Source organism: Mirounga angustirostris, unplaced genomic scaffold (assembly GCF_029215605.1).
Source record: "Mirounga angustirostris isolate CCGP_5_RB_7025 unplaced genomic scaffold, mMirAng1.0.hap1 SCAF_5, whole genome shotgun sequence".
Lineage (NCBI taxonomy): Eukaryota > Metazoa > Chordata > Mammalia > Carnivora > Phocidae > Mirounga > Mirounga angustirostris.
In genome coordinates this window covers 71,928,365-71,954,986 of record NW_026991713.1, presented here as the reverse complement: position 1 = coordinate 71,954,986, position 26,622 = coordinate 71,928,365, and the positions used below count along the sequence as shown (strand labels likewise).

General features: G+C 38.0%; 1 protein-coding gene across 3 annotated transcripts in view; it reads right to left on the bottom strand.

Annotated features, from left to right (window-relative positions):
* SLC2A13 (solute carrier family 2 member 13) overlaps nt 1-26,622 on the bottom strand; it is a 384,555-nt gene that overhangs the window by 295,578 nt on the left and 62,355 nt on the right. For all 3 annotated transcript variants that reach the window (XM_064591394.1, XM_064591395.1, XM_045869435.3), the window contains exon 3: nt 12,316-12,524. In XM_064591394.1, coding sequence (XP_064447464.1) covers nt 12,316-12,524 — 209 coding nt within the window. The remainder of the gene's footprint in view (nt 1-12,315; nt 12,525-26,622) is intronic.

The window sequence follows — 26,622 nt, the reverse complement described above, 5'->3', positions numbered from 1 at the left end:
CATTGCTGCCAGAGATGTCAACTGCCTAGGTAAGCGGACTCATATTCTAAAACATACTTTTCAAAACACCACTGAAGAGTTGAATGAACATTCAGTAAGACTATTAGGCAAGAAATAGAAAAATCTACAGAATTATTACATGAATGATGCTGACTGTATTTCAGTAATTCTTATGAAATGACTAGGAAGACTGATAATAAACTATTTCAAAAAGCAAAATTAAAACATTTTTCACAGAATATTTTTGAGAAATATGCATTTTCAATGACTTCCTGCGACGGATACATCTAAATACACACCAGCTAACGAGAACACCACAAACGAAACGGACACCAATCTAAGGTTCCAACTACAACTGTATGGTCAAGGCTGCCCTTTGTTTTAAGACCACCAAAGCCACTGTAGCCATTGCCCAAAACATACGTTTGGGTTTCGTAAGGCTCACCTTTCATAATGGAAGATTTTACCACATCTGAGGTGTGCATGCCTGCAATATGGGCCTACTCTGAATTCTAATCTATTCCCCATAATTATAAACAAAAACCTAATCTACTCATTCTTAAGAGGTACTTCCCAAATTTAGACATTAGCGACGGTCTGCTCTAAAATTCTAAAATAGTCACAAATCACATAATATTGTATAGCTTTTATATTTGAAATTCCATTGTACTCATAAATGCTTTACCTCAAAATGACTTTTTTTATTTTATTTTTTTAGAGATTTTATTATTTATTTGAGAGAGAAAGAGAGAGCACGAGCAGGGGTTGGAGTAGAGGGAGAAGCAGACTCCCCGCTGAGCAGGGAGCCTGATGCAGGGCTCGATCCCAGGACCCTGAGATCATAACATGAGCCAAAATCGAGAGTTGGACGCTTAACTGACTGAGCCACCCAGGCGCCCCCAAAATTAAGTTTTTAAATTAGGCCCAACACGTTAGAGACCAGGAAAAAATAATAACTGCTGACACACAAATAAATTCCAAACAGTCTAGATAAAACCCACAAAGACTATAAACATACCCATCTGCCCTTGGAAAGTCGGTCATTCAGCAATAATCATTTTGCACTGAATTACATCTCCTCCTCACCAACCACTTGGGGGGTCCCTGGCTTCAGGATAACTGAATCCCACACAAGGAAGGCTTCTTGTGCTGTTGGCACTCCATTTCCTCCTCCAAATCTCAGGGATCAAAGGTCAGACATCATCATCCATCCTCCCACAGGAGTAGAAAGGCAGCCAGAGAAACACTGATTAAGTACCTAGTGGATGTTAAGCAGGGACTGTAGCTGGTGGTGGGGATGCAAAGATAAGGAACACTGTGTCATTAGTGGGACAGGAGTGTGAAAATCAAGTGCAGAGTGCCACAGAGAAGGAATCAAGCGCAGGTGCTGGGAGCACAGAGAAGGAAGGCACGCTGCCCCGCGCTCTCAGAGATAAGAGTTCTGAGGAAGGCTGGAGGGTGGCTCTTGCTTGCCTGTTCTAGAAAATGCCAGGTTTGCTCCCTCGTCTTTGAGCAGCTTCTCCTTAATGAACCGTCCACCTATTGCAACAACCTGAATAAAATCATCTCCCTACTTGTTCAGTGCATTTTGTCTTCCACGAAAGGTAGCATCTTGCTTTTACTGTCATCAAGGAAAGGGAGCAACAATTTCTGTTCACATGTGAACACACACTTTTTTGGGGGGGGGGGGGCAACCGTTTTTGACAGGGCAGCCAGCCACAGTATGAGATGAGACACCTGGCTTCTACTGCCGCATCAGAGCAAAGGTGATTCCGTACATGGTGATGCTGTGGCCCAGCCTTTAAGAAAGCGATATGCTCCAAGCAGTGGTCTCATAAAAGCTCCCACTTCAATCACCCAGAGGATTCTCTGCAACACTCCCTCTTAGGTTCTTTCTGTGACAACACACCACGTGCACACTTACACACACACACGACAGACGCATTTACATAATGCACTCTCTGCACAGAAATCAAAGGGGACACACCCGCTAGTGAAAATCATGTTGAAGAGGCTTCAAGGCAGATTTTTAAAAAATAAACAAACAAACAGTATCCCAGATTGGTCCTAAGAGAAAAACTGAAGCAACTGATAAAACAGACACAATGATTAAAGAAGGGGTCAACGAACTGTAGCCCACAGGCCACATTTAGTTGGCTTCCTATTTTTGTAAATAATAAAACCTAACAGTGACGAAAAAACAAGCTTTTGTGTTTTACTGGCACAAAGCCACACTCACTCCTTCACACACTATCACTGGCTTTCACGCTGTAACGGCAGAGCTAAGGAGCTGCAAGCCACAAAGCCAAGCACTTACACTGTCTGGCCCTTTCCAGAAAAAGTTCCCCAACTCCCAGAACCAAGCATCAAAATTAATTCCTTTCTACTCAAAAGAGAAAAGCCCCAAACCTACTCTGTTAAAAAGCAAAATGAGAATACTCCTGTAACTCTCTTGTCATTAGTTCTTTCAGATGAAACATCATTTTACCCACTTTGTAGACTTTGTACTTCTTGTGTGACACAATAAAATAACCAGCATCTACTGGACGAAGCAGGCAGAAACAGTTAAACATTTCTATTTCAGTCTTTAAAAAAAAAAAAAAGGTCTTAAAAGTAAACAATGAACCGTGTTAAATGTGCTAATGGAGAACAGTATCAAAAGGCCTTCTTAGTACACAGAAAATCCCTAATATGCTACTAGTCCTCAAATTTAATACATTCTCTTTATGAGACAATTTTTACATTTTAATACATTCTCTTTATGAGACAATTTTTCTTTGCAGAGTTCACTGGTTGGATGAAATAGGCAAGCTCAGGAACTGCCGACTCTACCGCCTCAGCTCCCTCCCACATCATCTCCCCACCTGGGGAGGCAGGAGGCATGGTCCCTGTTCTCCCCCAGAATGATGATGGAGTTCTGGCTCTAGCAAAATGAACTGGAAAGATCAACTGAAACGAGACTGTAAAGGAACTTGTTTCTGAGAAGGAGAGGGACTGATCCTGTGCGTTGGGGTGGTAACTTTGGAAGCCATAAGGTATGGAGATGGAGAGGGGAGATACCAGAACGAAAGGCAGCGTGGAAGGCACCGTTACCCAGGCAGAGGGATGAACACCACAGACCTAACCCAGGCAATGACAGTGACAGCAGGGAAGAGAAACGGTTGTGAACCACACTCTTCTTAAGGTGGAAGCAACTGAACTAAATTAGTCAACTGATGGGCACCTGGGTGGCTCAGTTAGTTAAGTGACTGCCTTCAGCTCAGGTCATGGTCCCCGTAGGTCCTGGGATTGAGTCCCACATCGGGCTCCCCCTGCTCTGTGGGGAGCCTGCTTCTCCCTCTGCCTTTGCCTGCCACTCCCCCTGCTTGTGCTCTCTCTCTGTCAAATAAATAAGTAAAATCTTTAAAAATAAATAAGTCAGGTGACTTTGAAGGTTTACCTTCTTGTTTCTATTTTGTAGCTGTTCTGTATTCTTTCCTTTTAGAAAAGGAGGACATTCTTAAGGAAATCTGATAGGTTCTCCGCTCCCTATGAACAAGGACCATGCCACCCTATGTCTTTTCTCAGTATCTACATCTAAACTACAGGGCACGGAGGTAGCATGAATCGAAGAGCTTGGCCGGCTGAAGGGAGGACAGACGGGAGAGGCCGCGGAGCGGGGCTCAGATCCTGCCTCTCTCATTTCCTAGCTGTTCAACCTTGCCAGCTCTCCATTTTCTCAGCACAGTATGGATCATAATGTGTAATTTTTAGGGCTGTTTTAACAGAGAGACACAGAGACAGAGAGGGAATATATGTGTGCGCACACGCACATTTACCAAAACAGGCATTCGGTAAAGAGTAATTGTTACTAGTATTTTCGCACTAGTATTATTCAAATATGAATAATTAATGTTCGGACAACCCTACCAAAGGTCTTTGCTTTTACAGAAAGTTGGTTTTGAAAGTCTCTGTCCACCCCCACCCTTTGGGCAAGAGCAGTTATTGGATTCAGTTCTCTAAAAAAAATTATTTTGAAGCTTTATTTTATTCTAAAAGATGTGCAATGGGAGTTATTTTTTTCAAGGAAATAACTTAAAAAGTTCAGGGAGGAAAAAACTATACTGAAAATGTGAGACACTTACACTGCACTTTTATGTTGCTCTCGTTTCAGAAACCTAGCAATTTTCTCCTCAGTCTATCTTGCCAAGTATACATCTCCTTACTGAAGGTTACTACATTTCAAGCAACACAGATGCTGAGAAGTTAACTAAAATGCACATCTACGGAGTCTGGTAAGGTACTGATTAAAAACACTGCTCGGTGGGGAGACCAGAGGAGTTAGAGTGCCCACAGCAGAGTGGTAAAGGAAGGAGAAAAATAATGTTATTTGACCACTTTATCTCCCAAATATAAAGTGAATTTAAAATATTTGAAAAAAAGGTAAGAGTGGGTCTTTTGGTTTTTTTAAGATTCATTTCTTTGAGAGACAGAGAGAGGGAGAGAGAGAGCTGCAGCAGGGGGAGGGGCAGAGAGAGAAGAGAGAATCTCAAGCAGGCTTCCTGGTGAGCGAGGAGTCTAATGAGATCAGGGCCTGAGCTGAAACCAAGAGTCGGATGCTTAACCCACTGCACCACCCAGGCACCCCTTCCTTTGGTTTTTAAGAAACATACTAGACGATCTCTCCTGACATGTGTAAACAGGCAAGTTTCTTTAGATAGCACATGACATGGCTATTAGTATTCTGATTCTAGAGCCCATCAATGGAATTGTCCCGTTACCACTAAAAAGTCCCAACATTAAAGAGTGCTCATATGCCCTCCACCCTGAGATGGAAAAACTGGGTTTTCTTCAGGATCTTCCTCTCACCTTCTCCAAAGACAAGGTGACCATTAAACGGCACAGCAATTTGTCTTATCTTGAGGGAAAAAAAAATATCCAGACTATGGTTTTATTTACAAAGCAGACTACCACCTGTGCTGAATGATGGATTCACTGTTTAGCTGGTAATGAATTTCCCTGAAGCAGCAACTAAGGAACTACATTCTTTTTGAAATATCTACCTAGTTGGGTCTTTTACTCATGCTTGACTATATTAAATACAGAGCATTAAAAAACAGGATGAACTTCACAATGTGTTGCGGGAGAAAGAAAACTCTGAGGCAGTCAAAATTCCTTCAGCATGGATTCTTTTTAAATGAAATATGGATTTAAGTACACTTTAGTGAGAAAGCAGAAAGATGAACCTTCAGGTATTACCTACCAACTTATAAGACAATTTGGATTTTCCAATATAAATCAAGGAAAATGGCTTGAAAGCCTACAGGTTATCTGAAAAACGTTTCCTTCTCCCATAAGTAGATTAAGTGGAAAAAATTTCTGTGTTATTCTTTATCCCATGTAAAAGGTGAGTCAATGACATTTTAATGTACAATCTAAGAACTATTCCAATTCTGCCTAAGATTTTAAAAGTCCTCCGTGGTTTAGAAAATCGAAGGCAACCTTTATTTAAAGCCATGTTGAATTTCTTTTAAGTAAGTCAGCATACAAAAATAAGTTTCACTAGAAACTGAGCAGAATTGTATATAGTTTTAATAGTCCAGCTGACAGCTTGTTAACACAAGAATAGAGAATTAAAGCGGCTTTTTACTTGACCTTTTGTTTTAATCTGTTTACCATAGGAGATACGCAGAATAGCCTCACATTTGGACAGTTTTAGCAATTTTACAAACACCTTGAGAATATTAGATACAGAAATGTTTTCCTTGCCTATATTCATAAAACTGGGAGTCATCCTGCTGAGAAACAATTCGTCAATATCTATTTCAAGTTCACCCAGTAAATAACATACTTGCATTACTTTGGGTATACCACCACGTGAAGAAAATATAAGCAAAACTACTGGAAATACTGGGGAAAATGACTACTTTCCCCTCAGTGCAGCAGATGTCAACTGCAATGAGCATTCTACTGCAATGTTATTATGCCGGAATCAGATTTCTAAAGAAACTTTTGGAAGGATTTCTATCAGGATATGATAAATATCTACCCTCTCTGACCTCTCTGCAGAATAGGATTTGTTGAAATGGCCACAGACAATATCAATTCACAGGAAAAGAAATGACTTATGAGGAGATAAGACTTGATGAACTAATGGCAAGATCACTGCAGGAAAAAAGAGAGAGATGCAGCTGTCCCCTCCTGCACACGATAGACGTGACCCCCCCCAAGAGCTGGACGTAAATCGAAATAGGTTTTAAACTGAACTCACGGGAGGGTGCTGAATAAATTCCCCTCCCTACAACGTTCTTCCTTCTCAGGCTGGAGACTGAACTACCCGACAAAGGCAAAACACAGAGCCACATCTGCCCAGTTACTGAGTTGATTAGCTGATAAAATTAAACAATGCAAATGTTGTTGGCGTGAATGTTTTTGCAAGATTATACACTGTGCGTAGGTAGCCTGAACACTCTCTGATAACAGCAACCAGTGGGCCTGAATCTAATTTTTCTAAAGCATCTGACAGGGCCTCTGGTTGCTACTTCTTACTTATGCAGATTACGATTTGAGTGACCAAGGGCAAGGCCAACGTTCTGATATTCTCCTGTTCAATAAATCTATTTTGGAAGCATCTATGACTCAGTGATCTGGATAATATTAACTCTAAAAAAGATTTATATATAATTTTTAAAAGACAGGATGCACAAAAATGCTATTTCCCTTTAAAAAAAGAAAAGGTCATATACATTTTTAAGTTCCCTGGACTGACCCTATGCTATAAACAAACAGATTTGCAGAAGGCTGCTCTCCACTGCCCTGAGATGCGCCCTCAGTTTCTCCCTTGCTTTGCTGCTTTCACTCCACCTGCTGTTGCAACGAAGCTGCCCAGACAACTCCATTCTCCCAAAACTGTTTTTTTCTTCTCTGGGTTTTTGTACTGGTTCTACAACATTTGCACGTTTCTCCAGGGAGAGAAAGCCTTGTTTACATTTTCCTCCCAATGAGGCTGCCGTAGCACCCCAGGGCAGAGCAGACGAGGGAGTGGCTGCGTTGGTGCAGAAGTGTGAGACTTTCCCTAAGCCCTGCCTACGGGGCTTTTGCTTAACCTGTGGGCAGCAGGCCTGGCTTTCCTTTCACCTCATCCCAGGAATCTATTTCTTGCTCTCTGGTGCAGGATAAGAAATTGAAGACGTCAAGGAAAAAAAAAAAATGTTTTAACTATGTGTGGTGATGCATGTTAATGACACTTACACTCTAGTGATCATTTTGCAATTATACACACGCTGAATCATTATGTCGCACACCTGAAACTCACATAATGTTGTGTGTCAACTATGTATCAATTAGAAACAGAAAACTAAAGAAGTCATTAGAGAGTGCTTTCAAACGAGGTGGTATAAAGCATACGACTACACAAATTTCATCTCTAGATTCTTTCCAAAGATTGCCTTCAGAGGAGTCCTGTCTCTTTTGTTGACTAATTCTATTTTTCTTGTAAGACAATTACTGTTATAAACTAAAGCTCCCGACAAAGACTCTCTGCTCTTCTATATGCCTGGTAAATTAAGAGATGACCATCTGCTTCTGACAATACAGGCAGATCCAACTTTTCCTACGCCGCCTCATGGACTTGCCCCAGAGAGGTACTCCAAATGCTTTAAGTTCATGTCTGTCAAACTGAGGGGTGCACATCCCAGGAACTGAACATGACAAAGGAGTGATGGAACACTTTAAAGTCAATGAATAAACACTAGATATCTAGAAAAAACACTTCTAAAGTAGAGTGAACAGGTATATTATGAAACAAAACACCAACTTTTGTTAATTTCTAGGATAAAGCATAAAAATTCAAATAAATGTTGGGCTTACTGCAGTTGCCTTTTGCTATGGAATCCAGGCCCCAAAAGGCCTCACTCCACTCAGCGTTGAAGCTAAGTGGAAAAGTTTGAGAATCACCGCCTTAAGTAATTACTGAGGTCTCCCTCCAGTTTCTACCTCTGTTATAAATGAAAGTCACGACACTAGTACACATGTATACAGCATGAAATAAACTAAGGCAACAATCTGTAAGAAATGAGCAACAAAATGATGGAAGTGATGATGTGTATTACTTTGTACTCAAATTTGTTTTTAACTCTAAAAGTAGTAACTGTGTCCCTACTAATTCAAAGTTTAGGCTTGGCAACCCTACACAAATAAAGAGGAATAGTTCTTACTGCAATGCCTTAGAAATCTGGCACATGTACGCTTCATAACAATTATCAAAATTTACAAGAAAATTAATCTGGTCCACTTAGTGATACATATAATTTGGTACTTGCTGTTCCCTCTGCTTGGAACACTCGTCCCTTCAGTTCTCTACTCTGCTGATTCTTTTTTAGCCTTTATACTCAACTCGTCAGTGATAACCAACCCCCTGCAAGCCTTCTATAAATGTCGTCATCCTGTTTGTTTCCTTTAAAGCCATTACTACAATTTGCAGTTATCCAGGAATTTACTCTTTATCATCTGTGTGCTTCTTCCCAACAGAATGGACCAGAACCTTGTCTTATTTATTGCCACAGCCCCAACTCTCTTGAGTGTCACTCAATAAACTTTTTGGAACGAAAGGCTGCTGCATAGTATTTAAAAATTAAAAAGCAGACATTTCTCACAGATTTTTTAAAGTCTAAAAAATCAGACTGTGGAGCTATTATAATCTGGCTCTCTTTTCTTACAAACCTAAAAAGAAACTGAGGTTCGGCAACTCCTAGAAAATCTTTTTAGGATTCCAAACTAGGGGTGGAGCCAGGACTCATCTTCCATTTCCCTTGTCTTCCACGCCAGGGTGCTTTCCAAACCAAGCGCACTTTATTAGTCCTGCAGGATGTATAAACAGTGTTGAATATGCATGAAAACCAATTGTTTGCTTCTTTTCCCATCAATTGCCCTTTTTCTTTTTCTTTTTCTTTTTTTTTGCCCACTATAGTGGAGATATCACATGCTAAGAAGGCTGATCTCTGTGCCATGTGCAGACAAGATGGAACACCATTAAAATCCAATGCTGTTCCACAGCATGAACTATGAGCTTCACCTCCACTGCAGCCACGGCCAGAGAGCCACTAGATTGACTACAGAAAGTCACAAAGTGTGTCTGAAGCCAGGAGAAGTCAATCCCATAGGCACCGATCTCTCACACATCCAAAAAACAATTTAATACATACTTGGGTAGCTATGCCTATTTTCCTCAAAGAAATCAAATTTAAACTCCAGGGACCAGATAAAAAAAATCCTAGGAAAAGAGAAGGGTCACATATGCAAGTACCGTGAACAGTCACAAGTTACAAATCCACTGGAAACTCCCAGAGAAGGACATGGGGACTGATGTGGAATCAGATCTATTTATTGAGCTCACAGGCAGGTAGCAGGTAACTAAGCCACCATGTCTGATGATAAAACATTTCTCCCTAGAAGAAACAGGGGTCATGCACAACTTCTTTCTAACCTCCTGAAATAGCTGGAGTGTTTTGCAGTGGCTAGGCCAAAGTTCCTCCCTCCAGACTGCTGCACTTTGTTGCCCGGAGTTCCCAGGCTTAAAGTTGGGGCTCAAAATTTACCTTGTCAGGATCCATGCACAGGTGAACCCACGCTACTCTCTAACCCTGCAACACGATGGCTGACTTGTCTTCTCTGGGCCAGGACATTTTTATTATTTTGAAATCAGCTGTTTCTTCCTGTATATTTGCCGTGTTGGTGTGTTAGACAAGCCCTAGCACTGGTCTCTATTTTCCAACTAACTTGACACAGAGTCTCATTCCTGGACGTGACAATGCTGAAATAAAATTCACACGTGTGCAGAACAGGTTTTACCCTGATCAAATTTCTCAATCTTAAAAGTGAGGCCCCCAAATTACCTGCTATGTAACACTGGCAAATCTGCCTTGTGAATTCATGCCATAATGCTATTAATTCTGTACTTTTAAAAAAGAACATGAGATTAATTTTAAAACTAAGCAAGATGATAGTACTCAATACAAATTGAGAAAAAGGTAAATTGTAAATCCTATTAGTTGCAAAGTTTAAGATATTTACCCGAGCATGGGTAAATCCTAAATGTTATTAGGATTCAATCGGTAACACAGTATTTTTTTTTTAAACCTGTGCCAAATGTGTATATAAAGCAATATTTTATTTTTACCCAAGAAAAAGTGCCCTATTTTAACTCCAAAAGACTTCTCATAAAAACTAAAGCAGATGCGGGTAATTACAATCTTAAGTACCTCAAATCTCTTAAAAAAACATTCCAAGTCATCATGAAACTCAAATAGTGCACATTGTCAATGGCTCTGTGGCTATACCAGTCAGAGAAATTTTTAAGTAGTCCAAATGAAGCTACATGGTCAACGCTCTATAGTCAAATCAGTGGTATCCCTACCCCTACACAGGAAGGCTTTTTTTTTATTAAGTTGTTGTCCTACCCTTTACATAACAAAAGCTCATGTTCTAAATAGTATTTAATATAACCTAATAACCTGAAAAGTTTTTCCACTCACACATTATTAGTACAAGAGCTTCAAGCATACTGATTACTACAAAAACAAGCTCATATTTCATGCAAGCCACAGCCGAGAGAAATTCACACAGGAGCATAAATGAAGGTATTTGTAATTTAAATGAACATTTAAAATAGTATTTTTAAATTAACACAATGTTCAACTCAATAAAAGTGAATTATTTTGTTAAAAGCAAAATTCTCTTTAATACTCGCACTAACCTCTTACTCTGGAAATGCTGACAGTGCCAGGCACATGGGGTATATGCTCACCAACCTGTTTGTTAAAAATGACCTTGACCTAGATTTGGCTCAGTTCACTGGGGCTCTAACCTGAGCAAGAGAATAACAACACTGCACTACTGTATTGCATATATATAATCGAGAGTAATCGGGTGTGGCTAACAATGGTCACCAGCTTCTGCACAGTCTTTATTCTATTGTTTCAGGAAAGCACAACATTCAGCTCCACCAAAAATAACAGCAGGGGAAGGTGAGTGAACACACCTTCCAAGACCTGTGTGACATACATCAATATATGAGTGTGGGTGTTTGCCTTTTTGTAAGTGTGAAAAATAATTTGACTAACACAAGTCACCATTTCCACTCGGGTTTCCAATTAATGTAGGGGCAAAAGGAAAGTTGGGAGAAAATGAGACAATTTTGGGAATTGTGAATCTAGCAGGGTAATAGTTATTGTTGAGAAATGTATTATAAAATGTCTACCTCACATCACATACATCCTGCAAATCACTTACCCAAATCAGACTGTCAAGATTAGAGATCCTGCCTGAGATTTTATAAAACGCTACATGATTTCTTCTCCAAAAAGAAATTCACCAACATAAATGGACTAGAAACTTTTGTTTTTTTTTTGGTTTTCTGACAAGGTGAAATTTTGATTAGACAATTAAACATTTTAATGAAAACAGGGAAACACAAAATGATTCCAAAACTAGGATCTGAAGATATTCTTAATCTTTTTTTTTTTTTTCTTAAAGATTTTATTTATTTATTCATAAGAGACAGAGAGAGAGGCAGAGGGAGAAGCAGGCTCCCAAGGAGCAGGGAGCCCGATGCGGGACTCGATCCCAGGACGCTGGGATCATGACAAGATATTCTTATTCTTTATAAAACCTGACTGGAAATTAATGTAACACATGTAAACAAGGTATTTCCTTTTACTAAAGTGATTTATTTTAAATAGTTCACACTATGACTTTTTCGTTAATAGGGAAGGTCAATATGCATATTTATCTTTATATATATTTATATATAAAATATACATATACTCAAAAATTATCGCCCACACACAAAATGATGACAACCATGTCAAGTATATCCAATTTTGAAATAAAAGAGGCTCTACAAAAATAAAAATAGTAATTATATGACGATAGCGATATAATGGGGATGGGTTTTCTTTCTTTTATAACATACTACTTTTAAAACTGAATTAAAATATATTTTGAGGGCGCCTGGGTGGCTCAGTTGGTTAAGCGACTGCCTTCAGCTCAGGTCATGATCCTGGAGTCCCTGGATCGAGTCCCGCATCGGGCTCCCTGCTCGGCAGGGAGTCTGCTTCTCTCTCTGACCCTCCCCCTCTCATGCTCTCTCATTCTCACTCTCAAATAAATAAATAAAATCTTTAAAAAAAATAAATAAATAAAATAAAATATATTTTGATTTGGTTATATACATAAAATCGCTACATCATTTAGAGATATTAAATAACAGAAGAATACAGTTTCTAAATAAAACCACTATGTGGTTTTAAAATTAATGTAAGTACAAAACCCACATACCTGAGCCAACCTCTTTTTCCTCTTCTTCAATGTTGTTTTTGATGCTATCATATTCCTCATCAATGGTCTGGTTACCACGCATCTGAGATAAAATTCTACGGGCCTTCTGAGTCTGTCCTTTCTGAATCAGCCATCGAGGGCTTTCAGGTAGAAAGAGGAAGCCAAAAAACTGTATAACTGCTGGAATTGCTGCAAGTCCCAACATGTACCTGTAATAAGAAATCCACAAATTATTGTAAAATTTGGACTTATCAGTATGATTAAAAGGTTTGTGTTCACCACACTGGGAATAGTATCTCATGTTAAATTAGAATGATTTTCCATGTGTGTGTCCAGAAAAAAGAATATTTTTATGCTCTAGTGAGAAACTGAAAAATGAAAAAAATCTGATCACATAAATTACAGTAAAAAGGAGCAAAAGTCATAATAATTATGTATATACGTTCTAACCACACATATCATGCAAAAACATCATAAACACCATCCCTTCCTAATATACATATAATTCTGTATTTTACAATAGAAAATGAGGCTAACACAAAACTCTGATAATCTGTTTAAAAAGATATATTTTTCATTAAGATAAACGTCCCAAACTATTTATTGTTTTGCTCCATGAATGATCAGTAATGATTTCATTTTGCCATCAAGCATCATGTTCATCCTCATTAACTAAGGAGAAGCCCAGAGTAGAAAAGGATAGTCAGAAGCAAATAATCATTATTAAAATGACAGAAGTGTAGTAAATAAGCATATCACTTTAAATCCATCAGAGAAATAACAAAAATAGTATTATGAGTACATCAATATCAAAGATCTCTCCAAAATTATTCTGACCACTGGAACGATCTCCTAACATCTCTTTGATGTTAGGCCTCCATCTTTTTGAATTGAGGGGTTTGATTAGATAAATTGCGAGGTCGCTTTCAAATGGGAACTTCTATGGATCTAGGACACTTGTACGTTTTCTGTTGATCCAAATTCCCTGGGTATATTCCATGGCAGATTTATGATGGTAGAGCTCAGAAAGCCAACTCTGATTACATAACAACCATACTCACTGATATACATAAATCAATTAGAAGTCACTTGACTCAATACACTTTTCAAAGCTATTCCAACATTTAAGCTATGTTAAACCCAAAGTAGAGTAAGCAGCCTTGAAGCCTCCAGATATAAAATGTGTGAAATAAGTCCATTACTTTTCAAACAAAATTCATTTTAATTCCAAGAACAGCAGGAAAAAAAATACAATTGTCACATGGGTGTTAAAACTACCTCTCACTCCAAGATATTTGCAAACGACGTATCTGATAAAGGTTTATCAGTATCCAAAATGTATAAAGAACTTTCCAAACTTAACATCTAAAAACTAAATAATCCAGTTAAGAAATGGGCAGAGGACATAAATAGACATTTTTCCAAAAAAGACATACAGATGGCTAACAGATATATGGAAAGATGCTCAATATCACTCATCATCAGGGAACTACAAATCAAAACTACAGTGAGATACCTTGTCAGGATGGCTAAAATTAACACAGGAAATGAGAGGTGCTGGCAAGGATGTGGAGAAAGGGGAACCCTCTTACACTGTTGGTGAGAATGCAAACTGGTGTAGCCACTCTGGAGTACAGTATGGAAGTTCCTCAAAAAGTTAAAAATAGAACTACCCTACGACCCAGCAAATGCACTACCAGGTATTTACCCAAGGATTAAAAAAATACTGATTTGAAGGAACAAGTGCACCCGGATGTTTGCAGCAGCACTATCAACAGTAGCCAAATTACAGAAGGGCCAACATATCCCACTGACTGATAAATGGATAAAGAAGATGTGGAAAATATATACAATGGAATGTTACTCAGCCATAAAAAATAATGAAATCTTGCCATTTGCAAAGACATGGATGGAGCTAGAGTGTATTATGCTAAGTGAAATAAGTCAGAGAAAGACAAATACTACATGATTTCACTCATGTGGAATTTAAGAAAGGAAACAAATGAACATAGGTATAAAAAAAGAAAGAGGCAAACCATAAAAACAAAGTCTTAACTGTAGAGAAACCCCTGGCCAGACTTATCAAAAAGAGAAATTACCCAAATAAATAAAATCATGCACAAAAGAGGAGAGATCACACCAACACCAAAGAAATACAATTATAAGAACATATTATGAGCAACTCTATGCCAGCAAATTAGATAACCTGGAAGAAATGGATGAATTCCTAGAGATGTATCAACTACCAAAACTGAACCAGGATGAAACAGAAAATCTGAACAGACCTATAACCACTAAGGAAATTGAAGCAGTCATCAAAAATCTCCCAATAAACAAAAGCCCAGGGCCAGATGGCTTCCCAGGGGAATTCTACCAAACATTTCAGGAAGAATTAATACCTATTCTTCTGAAACTGTTCCAAAAAATAGAAATGGAAGGAAAACTTCCAAACTCGTTTTATGAGGCCACCATTATCCTGATCCCAAAACCAGACAAAGACCCCATCAAAAAGGAGAATTACAGACCAATATCCTTGATGAACATGCATGCAAAAATTCTCACCAAAATACTAGCCAATAGGATCCCACAGTACATTAAAAGGATTATTCATCACAACCAAGTGGGATTTATCCCTGGGCTTGGTTGGTTCAACATCCACAAATCAATCAATGTGATACATTAATAAAAGAAAGAACAAGAACCATATGATCCTCTCAATAGATGCAGAAAAAGCATTTGACAAAGTATAGCATCCTTTCTTGATCAAACTCTTCAGAGTATACGGATAGAGAGTACATACCTCAATATCATAAAAGCCATCTACGAAAAACCTACAGTGAATATCATTCTCAATGGGGAAAAACTGAGAGCTTTCCCCCTAAGGTCAGGAACACGGCAGGGATGTCCACTATCACCACTGCTATTCAACATAATACCAGAAGTCCTAGCCACAGCAATCAGACAACAAAAAGAAAAAAAAGGCATCCAAATCGGCAAAGAAGAAGTCAAACTCTCACTCTTCGCAGAAGATATGATACTTTATGTGGAAAACCCAAAAGACTCCACCCCAAAACTGCTAGAACTCATACAGGAATTCAGTAAAGTGGCAGGATATAAAATCAATGCACAGAAATCAGTGGCATTCCTATACACCAACAACAAGACAGAAGAAAGAGAAATTAAGGAGTCAATCCTATTTACAATTGCACCCAAATCCATAAGATACCTAGGAATAAATCTAGCCAAAGAGGCAAAGAATCTGTACTCAGAAAACAATAAAATACTCATGAAAGAAATTGAGGGAGACACAAAGAAATGGAAAAACGTTCCATGCTCATGGATTGGAAGAACAAGTATTGTGAAGATGTCAATACTACCTAGAGCAATCTACACATTTAATGCAATCCTTATCAAAATAACATACACTTTTTTCAAAGAAATGGAACAAATAATCCTAAAATTTGTATGGAACCAGAAAAGACCCCGCATAGCCAGAGGAATGTTGAAAAAGAAAAGCAAAGCTGGTGGCATCGCAATTCTGGACTTCCAGCTCTATTACAAAGCTGTCATCATCAAGACAGTATGGTCCTGGCATAAAAACAGACACATCGATCAATGGAACAGAATAGAGAGCCCAGAAATGGACCCTCAACTCTAGGGTCAACTAATCTTCAACAAAGCAGGAAAGAATGTCCAATGGAACAAAGACAGTCTCTTCAACAAATGGTGTTGGGAAAATTGTTCAGTCACATGCAGAAGAATGAAACTGGACCATTTCCTTACACCACACACAAAAATAGACCAAAATGGTTGAAAGACCTCAATGTGAGGCAGGAGTCCATCAAAATCCTAAAGGAGAACACAGGCAGCAACCTCTTTGACCTCAGCCACAGCAACTTCTTCCTAGAAACATCGCCAAAGGCAAGGGAAGCAAGGGCAAAGATGAACTATTGGGACTTATCAAGATAAAAAGCTTTTGCACAGCAAAGGAAACAGTCAACAAAACCAAAAGACAACCGACAGAATGGGAAAAGATACTTGCGAATGACATATCAGATAAAGGGCTAGTATCCAAAATCTATAAAGAACTTATCAAACTCAACACCCAAAGAACAAATGATCCAATCAAGAAATGGGCAGAAGACATGAACAGACATTTCTGCAAAGAAGACATCCAAATGGCCAACAGACACATGAAAAAGTGCTCAACAGTGCTTGGCATCAAGGAAATCCAAATCAAAGCCTCAATAAGATACCACCTCACACCAGTCAGAATGGCTAAAATTAACAAGTCAGGAAATGATAGATGTTGGTGGGGATGCAGAGAAAGGGGAACCCTCCTACACTATTGGTGGGAACACAAGCTGGTGCAGCCACTCTGGAAAACAGTATGGAGGTTCCTCAAAAAGTTGCAAACTGAGCTACCCTATGACCCAGAAATTGCACTACTGGGTATTTACCCCAAAGATACAAATGTAGGGATCCGAAGGGGTACGTGCACCCCGATGTTTATAGCAGCAATGTTCACAATAGCCAAACTATGAAATGAGCCAAGATGTCCATGGATAGATGAATGGATAAAGAAGATATGGTATATATATACAATGGAATATTATGCAGCCATCAAAAGGAATGAAATCTTGCCATTTGCAATGGCGTGGATGGACCTGGAGGGTATTATGTTGAGCAAAATAAGTCAATCAGAGAAAGACACGTATCATATGATCTCACTGATAGGAGGAATTCTTAATTTCAGGAAATACACTGAGGGTTGCTGGAGTGGTGGGGGGGTGGGAGGGATGGGGTGGCTGGGTGATAGATATTGGGGAGGGTATGTGCTATGGTGAGTGCTGTGAATTGGGTAAGACTGTTGAATCACAGACCTGTACCTCTGAAACAAATTATACATTATATGTTAAAAAAAAAAAAAAGAAGAAGAAGAAGATAGCAGGAGGGAAAAATGAAGGGGGGGAATCTGAGGGGGAGACGAACCATGAGAGACTATGGACTCTGAGAAACAAACTGAGGGTTCTAGAGGGGAGGAGGGTGGGGGGATGGATTAGCCTAGTGATGGGTATTAAAGAGGGCACGTACTGAATGGAGCACTGGGTGTTATACGAAAACAATGAATCATGGAACACTACATCAAAAACTAATGATGTAATGTATGGTGATTAACATAATAAAATAAAATAAAATAAATTGAACAAAAAAAACACAAAAAACTATAGAGAACAAACTGAGGGTTGCTGGAAGGGAGGAAGTGGTGGGGGAGGCGGGGAGGAATGGTCTAAATGGGTGATGGGTATTTAAGAGAGTGCCTGTTATGATGAGCAGTGGGTGTTGTATGTAATCACTAAATTCTACTCCTGAAATTAATATTTCACTACATGTTAACTGGGCTTTAAATAAAAACTTGAACCAAAACAAACAAAAAAAAGAGTATCTCTCACTCCAAACAGCTGCTAAAAATACACATGGAAACAGAAAAATTAAGATTTTTAAAAGTAAACAAAGTTTTTATGACTGAATCATTTGGCTTACAGTATTGAATAAAATCTCATTAAAAGTGTTTTATACTTTAATCCATAGGCTGTGATAATTATACCAATACTTAATCATTCCTTCCTCTGTTAACCTACAAAACAGTGTTTAACCTCCACTTACGTCAGTATACCTTGTATTATATACCTGTCCCATTTGATAGTGTATTTAACTTTGTATTTGACAAAGAACCTAATAAAATACCTTGCACACAGTAGGCACTTAGTAAATATTTTAAGAAACATACAAAAGCAGCTATACATCTAAACTTCCTGTATTAGCTAGATAGAAAATAAGTATACTTCACATTTGTATAGCACTGGTTCATGTAGCAATTCTTCTGGATCATTTAGCTCTGCAAACTTAGTTGCAAGGTAATTCCTTCCAATTAAACTGTTTGTTATTCCAGATATAATCAGACTTTTTCTGAAGAAGATGTCTCATCTGAAAACCAGATGAGAGCTGAGATTGGCTCACACAAATGCATGCTTGTGGCAGCTTCCTCTTAAGATGCTAACTTGTACAACCAAATGTGTTACTTTAATGTATGTTTTATTGCTATAAATGAATGACATTTTTATTGACTTGTGTTCTCTTGAAGAAAAGGTTATACACAATTGTATTGCCAATTACTGCCAATTATGTAAAAGAAAAGCGATAAAAGACAAATACCAAATATATTGGATTAGGAAATAAATTTCTAAAATCCTAAAAATGGAAGCCTATGTGTCATTTCTCTATATTTTTCATGATCTTTCCTTTTTCAAGGAAACCCCCTTAGTGATGAATTAAGATTAAAGGGCTGCACAGGGTACTTCAAAGCAGCACTTGAAATGAATATAGAAACTGAAACATTTTCAGGCCAAAAGATGCCCACATAATACTGTGCACTTTATTACTCACTATTTAATCTTAGGACATGGTATTTCTAAAAACTAAAAGAAAAGGAGAAGGGAAGAAAAGGGAAACACAAAAAGAAAATTGCAAAAATACATATTAGCGTGTTTCTAAAGCAAGCTATAGAAGACAGGCTACTTCAGCTTTCCAGTCCTTTAAAATCCAAGAGTCTAGGTCTGAAATATACAATTCAATGCCCTAACACTAAGGTGGGTGGCACCCAGCTGCCAACCTTTAAGGATATTGAAGCCTGGTTCCAGAGACTAGGCAAAATAAAACATGTTTTATACATTTACGTCCTAATGCTGCTCTTCTGGAAGTAAAACAAAGCTTATTTTACTACATTTTGATTACCTTTCATGATGTACAGAATTTGCTGCCCCAAAATGAGTCTCTTTGGCATAATGATTATTTTAGGCTGATTATCTTTAAGAAACTGCAAACACAGCAAAAGCTCTGAAAACCAAATAGAAGTTACCCTTTTGTAAGAAGCATTTACATTTACAAGGGAAACCTCCATTTATAAGGGTGTCTCCTTCTACCAGGAGGAGAGAGATGACTTAGTCTTCAGAAATCTTATCAAAGAAGGTAAAACTTAAATCTGTATCACAACCTTACCCTTGTTTACTGTGCTTTTCCTGGTAACCTGTCTTAACTGACTCCCCACCCCCAACATCTTTTTTTGTCTATAGATGAAGATGGTGATGGCTTTGGCCATTTTGGGGAGTTATTCAGTTTTATGTGGGTCTCTCCCATTTACACAGGAAGTATACAGGTCATTAAACTTTTGTCTCTTATTAAGTGACCTCATGTCAATTTAATTCTCTGACCAGGCAGAGGAACTCTGAAGGGTGGAGGAAATGTTTTCTTCCCAAACAATGATAAAAGTATTTTGATAATAATAAATTTCCAAGGCTCTGTAGAGACCAAATACATAAGATGAGGGGGTAGCTGTGGTTTATGATGGGAAGAGCACAGGAACAGACCTGGGTTCTCTATTCAGCCCTGGGCATACTAACCACAAAACCCTTGTCTAGTTATTTAATATTTTAACACACAGGTGACAGCATCTATTTCATAGGACTGCTGAGAGAATTAAGTGAAACCATACAGTTGGTACCTAGAACAGAGAGGGCCCCCAGTAAAAACTGTTTTTACCTCCCTGACTCCCTCACCTATCAATTTAATGCAACTTATCTATAGTGGCTGTATCATCCACCCAAAAGTCAGTAGGTAGAACTAACCAATTTCTTTCTTGAAGAAAAACTGTTGCTCTGATGATGTACAGATTGGAGAACAGGAAAAAAATAAAGAGATTGCTTTGCTGTGTTACTGATGAAAATTGTATCATGAGACTAAAAGAGCAAGAACTCTATAGGCTTAGTTAAGGCAGTATGTATTTGGGGCTCACTCTGAGTCCTTGAAATCCAAGGAAATCAGGAACCACATGAATGACAAAAAATATACTAATAAGACAAACAGTCTATTGACAAACCAGGGCAGTCAATCCCACAAAGAAGTGTTACCTACTGATATGGGAGATCTCATTATTATAAGTTAAATCAAGGGTTCTAAACCCTGGCTTCACATTAGGAAGAGAGAGGAGGGAGACTTTTAAAACATACCAGTGTCCAGGCCCTACCCACCCAGGATTTTGATTAATTGGTCTGGGCTCCAGGCCCAGGAAATTCTATTAAAAGCTCCCCAGGTGGTGCTAATGTGCAGTTAGGGCTAAGAACCACTGATCTAAGTGTTTTTAAAAACCCAGGGGGTGAAAGTGAACAGTAATCGCCCAAGGTCCATACTATAAGGCAAAGGCTATTTATCTTCTGGAGGCACACCAAGCTGACAGAAAGGGAAAGTAGGTTGACTGGAGCAAAAATGCCAAGCTTTCAGGAATTCTAAAATTCTTTAGACTCTTCTGTGGCATCCTGATCACTCACAGAGATATCTTTTTAAACTTTCTCAAGTGAAGTGAACAGATGAGCTATTTTCTGGTCCAACTAGCTATATCAGCACCTGCCTACCAGAAAACTAAGGATGGGCCCTCAAATGGTGAGCAATGCTTTCAAACGGTGTGGCTGGGACAGCTACCACCAAAGGAGACAAGCCCAGCTATTTTACCTCAGGTTAAGCCTTCTTCCCAGTGCCAAGAACCAAAGCTCTGTGAATCCAAGATCCAGCATTCCCAGGTGACAGCCCTTCCCCTGGTGGTACCCCACATAAAACCAAATAGGTCCTGCCTGGAATCCATATTTGCCACCATTCTTGTTTTAAAGGAATCATACTGCTCTCACCTACAACCCTGAAGAAAGTATCCTCTAAAAGATGGCCATGTGAGATACAGAACTGTGTAGTTCATAATTGCCCTACTTCTCTGATAAGAAAATGGTTATCTGATAACATAGTCTACTGATAACATGATGAACACATTACTTATTCTCTAGTAGTTCCACAGGGTGATGATTATGTTCCAAATACATTTTAAAAAAATCTACTTGAATGGAGCTTAGACATGTAATCACTTAATAGTGGCAATAGTAATAGCTAATACACAGCACTAGTTACTATATGCCAAACACTGTTCAAAGGGCTTAAGAAACATTAATTTGTCTTCACAACGACCCTATGAAGTGGGTATCATTATTTTAAAGACAAAGAAACCAGGTATAAATTAGATGAAGAACTGGTATGCAGTGGAACTAGGATTAAAATCTAGGTACTCTTGGGGCACCTGGGTGGCTCAGTCAGTTAAGCATCTGGCTCTTGATTTCAGCTCAGGTCATGATCTCAGGGTCCTGGGGTCAAGCCCTGTGTCAGGCTCCATGCTCAGCAGGGAGTCTGCTTGAGATTCTCTCTCCCTCTCCCTCTGCCCCTCCCCACCCTGCTCTCTTTCTCTAAAATAAGATCTTTTAAAAAATTGAAAAATAAAATAAAATCTAGGCAATCTGGCTTCCAATAATGTTTACTGTAAGACAAGCTATAATAAATGTTTAGTGATTAGTTAACTTAATTTTGCAGAAATTCTCCCACAGAACTGTGCAATAATTTACCTTAACCTCATGTTTAAAGACTTTCGAGGATCACTTTAAGTTTTATTATTCACTCACCTCTGTTAAATGTATTAAAGCACTGCAGAATAACATGGCAAAGGGGCTACCTGGGAACAGTCACCCCCAGTCATACAGAGCACAGTACCTGACACAAAGGCACCCATGGGAAGGGAAAACACAGACTTGCTGGTGGCAAATGGAATATATTCAACTATGAAAATAATCAACTATGAATTAAAAGAAAATATTTCATTTGTATGGGCAAACTTGTACTGCTTGAACACGGTGCCAAACTGAATTTGAATTTCATTTTCAACATACACATACATTTTTCATGTAGGGAAAATATAGGTAACATGGCCGGAGATAGTTTAAAAGATGACTGGGTGCAAAAAAAAAAAAAAAAATTTTTTTGATTTGATCCTTTTAAAATATTTTATATGAGGGACATGAGAGATCTAACATTGCTTTCCACTGCATTTTGTTTTTCAATCTCTGCCTCCTAAAGGCCTCTCCAAGCTTCTCCCCTTCCAAAAGGAATTGTGCAAGAGTGAGGAATTATATCTTGCATCTACATGCTGTTTATTTTTCTCCTCTCTTTTTCCTTAAGTTCCCAATACCTTACAGTATAAGAGCTGTATGATTTATGGTTTTAATTATAAATCAAGCTATTCTAGAAAAACTATCATAGCTAAGAGAGCTGTATTACAATATATTTAAAGCAAATTGTATGCAATTGTTTTTACAGCTCTTAAGTTCTACTAAGGGAAGACACTCCACTCTGATAAGTGTGTAAAGGTTTTTTTGGACACTGCGGTCAGTTAGCCAATTATCCCAATAGGCCATGAGAGCATTAAGGTGCAATTCAATAATCACTTCCTTACTGGTCTCCCAACCTCACATAGCTAAATGTATTTTTCAACCAAATCTCCACCTTATATTCTAGTCACAGAGAATCTTGCTATTTTTTAAAACACTCAGATTGGTTCAGTGACAATCTCTGAAGTTTGAATATTAGCAATATTCTCTAATATCCAATATTGTCTTAGAATACACTGAAAAAAAAAAACGTGACAAAACTGTATTTATAATTCTGATAGTTTTATTTCCATCCTGTCTTGTAGCTTGCCTTCCATTTATATTTCCTATTGATTTAGAAATCATGTTCATGTTAGCCCTTTCTGAATAGCACATAAAAGAGGAATATCATAAATATTAAGATACTAAACCTTATTCATTAAAACTCTACAGTTTCCAACTGGCATCCTTTTACATAGAACTATGAAATAAACTCAACCATTTTTTGCTGAAACAGCTTACTGAAAATAAAAAGCGTCAGCAGTTAGAATTAGTAAATTCTTCGAAAGTGTTACCTAATGAAGATTTACTGTATTGCTTGGAAAGGTAAGGCTGAATTCCTATGATCTATCTGAGCTGTTATTCTAAGATGTTTACCCAACAAACATCACCTTAATGTACATTAAGTGCCAAACTCTATGCCAATCATTAAGCATCATGAAGCACTTAAAGCAGAGATAGTGTAGTGCTGTGTAAATCCAGAAACATCCCCCAAGCTGGAACTTTCCAATATATATCATTTACCTTGTTTAGGGTAATGAAATGTTTTCCCCTTAAAAAGGCATAATCCAACCCTTTCAAACCACATTCAAGAACACTGTTCCTTCAGCCCTACATCTTGAGCTACCTGACTTCACTGTTACTTCTCATATACTTAATAATCATGAGTTATGCATTTACTAAAAGATCTCTATTACTGGATTTACAAAAGAAACGCTCACCATCATATATCAGTCACAAGACATTTACATAATAATCACCAGACAGAAATTATAATTTATGGGGAGGCCTGGATGGCTCAGTCGGTTAAGCGTCTGCCTTCAGCTCAGGTCATGATCCCAGGGTCCTAGGATCGAGACCCGCATCAGCCTCCCTACTCAGTGGGGAGTCTGCTTCTCCCTCTGCCTGCCACTCCCCCTGCTTGTATGCACGCACTCTTTCTCTCTGACAAATAAAGTCTTAAAAAAATTATAACTTATGTACTATGTTTCCACTTAATGCAAGTTTTAGATGCAAAAGGGTAACAATGAATTTAGCCACCTGCTATAACTACAACTCACCTGTTAATATATTTTTCAATTTTAGTGCAGGATTCACAACTCCATTTTAACAGATAAGAAATTAAAATAATAGAGATCCCAGGCTGGTAAATTAATTTCCTTCTGCCTTCAAAGACCACATAGAACATCAAAATTGATGACTGACATATCTGATAATCTGATGGTGGCTAGAGAGTAAACATGAGACCAAGGCTGAAAGTACATTATAAGAAAAAAAATCAGTATGTCCTAGTTGGAATCTTTCAAGTAAAACGCAGGTGATATATGATCAGCAAATGAGCAACTTTTGTGTTACCTGGTGAATGAGTCTGTGTAAACTATTAACAGAAAATCTTGCCAAATATGTAAACATAAGAAAATATTAACTCTGTGTAGGTAGGGGAAATGCCTCAAAGTGATTTGATATTGGTATATCGGGTAGGTAGTTTGGTCAAGTTTATTTAGAGTGTTGTGATTATATTAGAAGCAGCAAAATATACTTACTTTGACAGAATAGGATGTGATATTAAACAAATGAATGTGTTTTGCACAGATATTAGTTTTAAACTACATGGCAAAATACAATTAACTTACACAAAATGCATAGTTCTAACGTTAGAAATAATGCACACACAACCACACCCACACATATCTTTTTTTTTTTTTTTTTTTTTTTTTGGTCACTCTGAAAATCTTCCATATCCAAAGCTCTGGGCTAGGGATTTGGGAGATATAATGATTAGCAGACATCCTTTACTTCAAGGAGCTTATACACTAGTAATCATCAAACAAAATAGGATTATATTTAATTGCTATGACTGAGGTTTTGAGTGTAGGAACAAGGACAAAAGTTATTTCAACAGAGGCTGTTAGAAAAAGTGTCATGGCAGAAGCAACATTAAATTAGTCACTGGCCAATGCAGAAAAGGGATATAATGGAGGGAACTAACAGAAGGTGCAGGTCAACAATTTTTAGGTACAATTTCCATATAATAAAATGAAGAGATCCAAGGTATACCATTCTAACAGTTTTGAAAAATATATATGCCCTTATAACCACCATCCCAATAAAAAATCAGAACATTTCCATCATTCCAGAAATTAGTTTGATTTGCTACTATTTTGTAAGGATATTTTCGATCAGTATCTAGAGTTTTTTGTTCTTGTAATAGCTTAGGCCATATTAAAGTTATGCTGTCCTCAGAATCCAAGCTGGGAAGTATTCCTTCCATCTTTATTTTCTTAAAGCTTTTGTTTAAGCTTGGAGCTACTTCTTCCCTAAATATTTTACAGAATTCACCACTGAAACCATCTGGGCCTGGATTTTGCTTTGCAGGTAGGCTACTAATAATGATTCAATTTATTTAATAAATACAGGGGTATTCAGATTTTCCATTTTACCTTGTGTCAGTTTTCAGCAGGGTCCTGATCTTCAAGCAATATGCTCATTTCACCTAAGTTGTTGAATTTATTGGCACAAAGTCATTCAAAGTATTCCCTCATTATCCTAATAATGTCCATAGTAATGATGCACTCTTTTACTCCTGATATTGATAACTTGTGCTTTAGCTTTTTTCTTTATCAGTTTAATCAGTCATATCAGCTTATCAATTTTATGAATCTTTACAAAGAATCAACATTTTTTCTACTGCTTATCTTTCTATTACATTGACTTCTAGTCTTTATTATTTATTATATTTCTGACTAGTTGGCTCTATTATCATTATGAAATGTCCCTTTTTATCTCTGGAAATACTACTTGTCTTAAAATCTTACTTTGTGTGATTATTAGCACCACGCTCTAACCAACTGAGCTAACCGGCCAGCCGCCACTTTGTGTGATTATTAACAAAGCCACACCAACTCTCTTATACCTGGTGTTTGTATAGTATATCTCTGCCCACTCTTTTACTTTTAACCTATCTGTGGCATCATACTTAAATTGTGTCACTTTTAGACAATATAGACTTGTGTCATGTTTTTGTGCACAATGAACATTTTTTACATTTTATAATTATTGCAATAATTGGGTTTTAAGTCTACCATTTGTTAGTTACTTGCCTTCCATTTGTTTCATCTGTTCTTTATTCTTGTGTTCTTCCTTTCTTGCCTTTGTTCAGCTTATCCAAATATTTTAAATATCCTTTTTTTTTTTTTTTTTTTAAAGAGAGAGTGTGAGCTGGGAGTGGAAGAGAGGCAGAGGGACAGGGTGAGGGAGAGAGAGAATCTTAAGCAGGCTCCACGCCAGGCATGGAGCTGGACACAGGGCTTGATCTTACGACCCTGAGATCATGACCTGAGACAAAATGAAGAGGCAGACACATAAGTGACTGAGCCACCCAAGCATCCCTCCATTTTAATTTTTTTTTTTTAAGATTTATTTGAGAGAGAGAGGGGGAGAGAAGAGGGGGAAAGGGAGAGAGAGAGGGAACGAAGCAGACTCCCACTGAGTGAGGAGCCCAACATGGGGCTTGATCCTATGATCCCAAGATCATGACCTGAGTCGAAACCAAGAGTCGGATGCTCAACTGACTGAGCCCTGTTTCAATTCTTATAATGCCAGATGCCCCTCCATTTTAATTCTTATAATGGCTTCTTAGCTATATCTTTTTATAATATACTCTAGTGGTTGTTCTGGGGATAAAAATATGTATCTTTACTACTTAGAGATAAAACTGTAACTCTTGAGAAACATA